This window comes from Mobula hypostoma, chromosome 18 (genome assembly GCF_963921235.1).
Source record: "Mobula hypostoma chromosome 18, sMobHyp1.1, whole genome shotgun sequence".
Classification (NCBI taxonomy): Eukaryota; Metazoa; Chordata; class Chondrichthyes; order Myliobatiformes; family Myliobatidae; genus Mobula; species Mobula hypostoma.
In genome coordinates this window covers 20,476,510-20,482,133 of record NC_086114.1, presented here as the reverse complement: position 1 = coordinate 20,482,133, position 5,624 = coordinate 20,476,510, and the positions used below count along the sequence as shown (strand labels likewise).

General features: G+C 48.6%; 1 protein-coding gene across 1 annotated transcript; it reads right to left on the bottom strand.

The window, feature by feature from the left end:
* Window positions 1–4,003: 4,003 nt before the first annotated feature.
* On the bottom strand, window positions 4,004–4,555 carry LOC134358437 (basic phospholipase A2 Sms-N6-like). The gene has a single exon (XM_063070658.1). It carries the CDS (start codon window positions 4,553–4,555, stop codon window positions 4,004–4,006), a length of 552 nt encoding a protein of 183 aa, XP_062926728.1.
* Window positions 4,556–5,624: the final 1,069 nt, after the last annotated feature.

Below are 5,624 nucleotides of genomic sequence, written 5' to 3'. Positions count from 1 at the left end.
CGCCAGGACCGGATGAGATGCACCCCAGGCTACTGTGAGAGGCGAGGGAGGAAATTGCTGAGCCTCTGGTGATGATCTTTGCATCATCAATGAGGACGGGGGAGGTTCCAGAGGATTGGAGGGTTGTAGATGTTGTTCCTTTATTCAAGAAAAGGGAGTAGAGATAGCCTGAAAATTATAGACCAGTGAGTCTTACTTCAGTGGTTGGTAAGTTGAAGGAGAAGATCCTGACAGGCAGGATTTATGAACATTTGGAGAGGTATAATATGATTAGGAATAGTCAGCATGGCTTTGTCAAGGGCAGGTCGTGCCTTATGAGCCCGATTGAATTTTTTGAGGATGTGACTAAACACATTGATGAAGGAAGAGCAGTAGATGTAGTGTATATGGATTTCAGCAAGGCATTTGATAAGGTACCCCATGCAAAGCTTATTGAGAAAGTAAGGAGGCATGGGATCCAAGGGGACATTGCTTTGTGGATCCAGAATTGGCTTGCCCACAGAAGGCAAAGAGTGATTGTAGACGGGTCATATTCTGCATGGAGGTCGGTGACCAGTGGAGTGCCTCAGGAATCTGTTCTGGGACCCTTAGTCTTCGTGAGTTTTATAAATGACCTGGATGAGGAAGTGGAGGGATGGGTTAGTAAGTTTGCTGATGACACAAAGGTTGGAGGTGTTGTGGATAGTGTGGAGGGCTGTCAGAGGTTACAGCGGGACATTGATGGGATGCAAAACTGGGCTGAGAAGCGGCAGATGGAGTTCAACCCAGACAAGTCTGAAGTGGTTCACTGTGGTAAGTTAAATATGATGGCAGAATATAGTATTAATGGTAAGACTCTTGGCAGTGTGGAGGATCAGAGGGATCTTGGGGTCCGAGTCCACAGGACGCTCAAAGCAGCTACACAGGTTGACTCTGTGGGTAAGAAGGCATACGGTGTATTGGCCTTCATCAATTGTGGAGTTAAATTTAGGAGCCGAGAGGTAATGTTGCAGCTATATAAGTATCCTGGTCAAACCTCACTTGGAGTATTGTGCTCAGTTCTGGTCACCTCACTACAGGAAGGATGTGGAAGCCACAGAAAGGGTGCATAAGAGATTTACAAGGATGTTGCCTGGATTGGGGAGCATGCCTTATGAGAATAGGTTGAGTGAATTCGGCCTTTTCTCCTTGGAGTGACGGAGGATGAGAGGTGACCTGATAGAGGCGTACTCTATAAGGTGATGAGAGGCATTGATCATGTGGATAGTCAGAGGCTTTTTCCCAGGGCTGAAATGGTGGCCACAAGAGGACATGGGTTTAAGGTGCTGGTGAGTAGGTACAGAGGAGATGTCAGGGGTAAGTTTTTTACTCAGAGAGTGGTGAGTGCGTGGAATGGGCTGCCGGCAACGCTGGTGGAGGGGATACGATAGGGTCTTTTAAGAGACTTTTGGATAGGTACATGGAGTTTAGAAAAATAGAGGGCTATAGGTAAGCCTAGTAATTTCTAAGATAGGGACATGTTTGGCACAACTTTGTGGGCTGAAGGGCCTGTATTATGCTGTAGGTTTTCTATGTTTCTAACCTAATTTACTGCCACTGAATTCTCATCAACTTCCCCTGGTTCCACCACTCACCCTACAGTGGCTGATTACTGTGTCCACCTGCCTGCTGTTGGGATGTGGGAAGAGACCAGGACTTCCAGAGGAAACCCATTTGGCCACAGGGAGAACGAGCAAACTCCACACAAACAGCACCAGAGGCCAAGGCTGAACCCTAGCACTGTAAGGCACCAGTTCCACTGGATGCATCGCTGCAACACACAGTTCTGGTATTTTAAAATTGAAAAGTTCTATAATGGACAATTACCTCCTCCTTACTGTGCCTTTCTCTCAAGAAGGCAGGTCTCCCGATCACCTTAAACATCAGGAGGCTCTTTGTAGTTTGTCCTCCAGTACATTAAAGTTCTGGTTGATAACTCAGGCTTGGTGTGGGTGGAGGGGAGAGGATGGAGTGAATGTTGAAATATGTAGAATAGTATCCAGGTTGTGAGAAGAGACGGAACGGTGGGGGGGGGGGCGGCAACCAGCAGGAAAAGACAGTCCCCACTTCACCATCCCTCCCCCCCCCCCGCTTTGCACTCATCCCCGTCACTAATGGTTAAAGATAAAGATGAGTTTTTTTTTAAATTTGTCACATGGATATCGAAACCTGCGTGAAATGGGGCGTTTACGTCAGCAAGCAACACAATCTGAGCTTGTGATGGGGGGCAGCCCACAAGTGTCACCGAGGTTCCAGTGCCATCGTACTATGCCTTACTAACACTAACCCGTATGTCTGGGAATACGGGAGGAAACCGAAGAATCCAGAGGAAAACCACACGGTCATGGGGAGAATGCACAAACGCATTACAGACAAGAGGGTGGGAATTGAACTCCTATATTCCCGCTGTGAAGTGTTAGGTAACACGATGCTACGGCTTCAATAAGTGAGATGGCTTGTCACAGCTACAGTTCTGAACCACATTTTATTCTCAATTAGCAGGTTCGCTGTGCAAATCTGAAGCCTGTACAGACACACAGTCTTTGATCTAATGGTTGTCATAGTATCTGAACTGGATGGTGCAGTGTGTAGTCTGTAATAATCACTTTGATCACTTTGTGTGGGATTGCTTTGTGGCTCTTAATGGAAAGGTTTCAGCCCCAGGTGCAGTGGATGGCTTTGCATTGCTATTAGACCAGCGAGCTTCACCAACCCGCGATGATCTGAGCAATTTACACTCAATCGCTTCATGAGGAGAAGTTGAGGGAGCTTAAATGTCATTCTTTAGTGCCCACTCCCAAGGGGGGAAAAACTGTGGAAATTGATTGCAGAATTATTTTTGTTAAACGGCGATTGATACGTTCATTATGAGTTGTGCCCCATTCTGCACCCTATCAAGTCCGCAGAGGCAGTGAACGGGTTAAATGTATATTTCTGTTTCCACTTCGCACACCCTGTTAATATGCAGGCTGGCTTCTGGTAGCAGTGAGATCCCTTCATCCCTCCCACTGCACCCCGCTCTGTGTATAATTCCCGACTGGCAAAGCTGGCTCTCAGCTTCCCCGTGTTGCTGCGCTCCTCTCCTGGGTTGCTATGCTGCCTTCACTCCTCCTGCCGTTGCTATGCTGCTCTCCGTCTCAGTGTTGCTAACATGTTATGCGTTGCTAAGTTCGACCTAGCAACAGAGACAACACCATTTGGCGGGATGATACCAGTCTGTCTTTAGGAAAGGGGGTCCCTGGATCAGTGAAACACCACTGGCGGTGACCAGATCTAATGACTAATGCCACTAGGGAAAAGTTCATATTTCCTTCCCTCTATAAACTCGGTTAAATCCCTTGCCTACCTCCCGCAACCCCACTTCACTAAGGCTTAACCTCACAGTCAAATACCTTCCATCACAACCCAAGCCATTCGTGAGGGAAAGGATTGTGCGAATCTAGAACACTGTCCTATCAGACCGGCCCTGGTTTAATGGTTGTCTGGACAAATTTGGAGGATGGTCAAAATGGGAGGAGGAAGTTTCTCTCTCCAAAAAGGCACCCCCCCCCCGCCTTGTCCATGCAATCATCTACTCTTCAAGGGAAGGTATGACCTGTACCAAAATGGCATTACACCTGAACTACTGGGGAGGGTTAAACTAGGTTGGGGTGGGAACCAGAGTGAAAGGTCAGGGGATTTGGCAGCTCCCATAAAGGTGTTTGCAGCGTGTGGAAAAACTAGGGTGACAAACTAAGAGATCAGTACATGGAGCTACAATGTTGGGATATTACTGAGACCTGACTGTCACAAGAGCAGGAATGGCTGCTGAATGTTCCGGCGTTTAGATGTTTCAAAAGGGACGGGGAGGGAGATAATAAAAGAGGTGGGGGAGTAGCATTGCTAGCCAGGCAGAAAGAGGCTCAAATAATCCTGGATAACATTTGCAGGTCTTTCAGTGGGTTTGGACGGTTCCAAAGCCACCCCCCGCCCCCACCTCCTCGTCCTATCTCTTGGTGTCCACCTCAATCTTCTCCTTGGTGGGGCACTTGAGCTTGGGCTCGGTGCAGAGCTTCTTCTGGTAGTTGGCGTGTTGGTCCTGGTAGGTGGTGATGGCGAGACACTCAGCCAACTGCTTGTCACAGAGGCAGAGATGGCTGGAACAGGGCTCCAGGCCCTCTGGGCACTCTGCCCTGCCCACCTCGCACACAGAGTAGCTGGGCTTCAGGTAGATGTTGGTGCCCTGGCCGCAGGAAGTGAGGAGCGCCTCCTCGTAGCAGCAGTCATGTTTGAAGCAGCAGGTGTCGAAGTCGTCCAGGGGCATGCCGTCCCCTCCCTTGCCGCAGTAACAGCCGTAGCCATTGACGCTGTAGATGGAGAACTGATAGTGATTCCGGTAGCACCACAGCACGAAGGCAATGTCCAGCACACTCCTGCGGCTGATGGGGTGCGGGGTTGGGATGTCCTTCTCCACCGAGAGGTCCAGGACAGCGGGCAGCCCCACCAGTTGGGACAGGATTAAGAGATGGAAGAGAGCTGGTCGTTTACCTCCACCCATTGGAAATTTCTGCTTTCCCCCTCTCTTCCAATGCTGACTAACTCTATAGCTCCTGTGCTGTGCTGTTGGAGACTGTGTCTAAAACATATTGTTAAACCCCGTCAAACAGGGTTCTCTTCCATCTCTTGTGTTTCTCTCCGGTCACCCTCCTCCCGAGGTGAGAGAATGGAGGACAGTTGAGATGGTGTATGTACAAAGCAGAGGGGATTCTAGAATGGAATGACACAATAATGGCATGGACTGGATGGGCTGAAGTGCCTATTTCTTTGATGTAGTGCTCTATATCTCTAATGGGATGACATGCAGGTGTTAATTTGGGCAATGAGAAGCTGTCAGTAGACACAGGAAGGGAGATGTTGTGCTGAGCAGGGGAGAGCGGAACAGACTGCAGGAGGAGAGAGAGTAAGAGAATAAATGAGCTGAGGACAACATTTGGAAAGACCATAAGACCATAAGATATAGGAGCAGAATTAGGATGTGAGTCGGCGCTGCCATTTCATCATGGCTGATTCAATTTTCCTCTCAGCCTCAATCTCTTGCCTTCTCCCTAAGTCCCTTCATGCCCTGATCAATCAAGAATCTGTCAACTTCTGCCTTAAATATACATAAAGACATGGCTTCCACAGCTGCATGTGGCAAATAATTCCACAGATTTGCCATTCTCCAGAAATTCCTCCTCATCTTCATTCTAAAAGGATACACCTCTGTTCTGAGCCAGCTGGTGGCGTAGTGGCATCAGCGCCAGTCTTCGGAGAAAAGGCTCCTGAGCTTGAATCCAGCTGGCTCCCTTGCACGCTTTCCATCCGCGCTGGGTTGAGTGTCGAGCTAGCAACTGGGCCTCGTAAAAATAAGAAAACCTACTAAAAAACATCGTCATGACGGTGTCCCAATGACTCCACTTAAGGGCTTTCATTTTCTCTGTTCTGAGGCTGTGTCCTCTGGTCTCAGACTCTCCCATCATAGGAAACATCTTCTGCACTTCCACGCTATCAAAGCCTTTCACCATTTGATAGGTTTCAATGAGGTCACCCCTCATTCTTCTGAATTCCAGTGAATACAGGGCCAGAGC

Bases quoted from the DNA above. Each gene is read 5' to 3' on its own strand.
- LOC134358437 (XM_063070658.1), bottom strand. From the start codon at position 4,555: ATGGGTGGAGGTAAACGACCAGCTCTCTTCCATCTCTTAATCCTGTCC.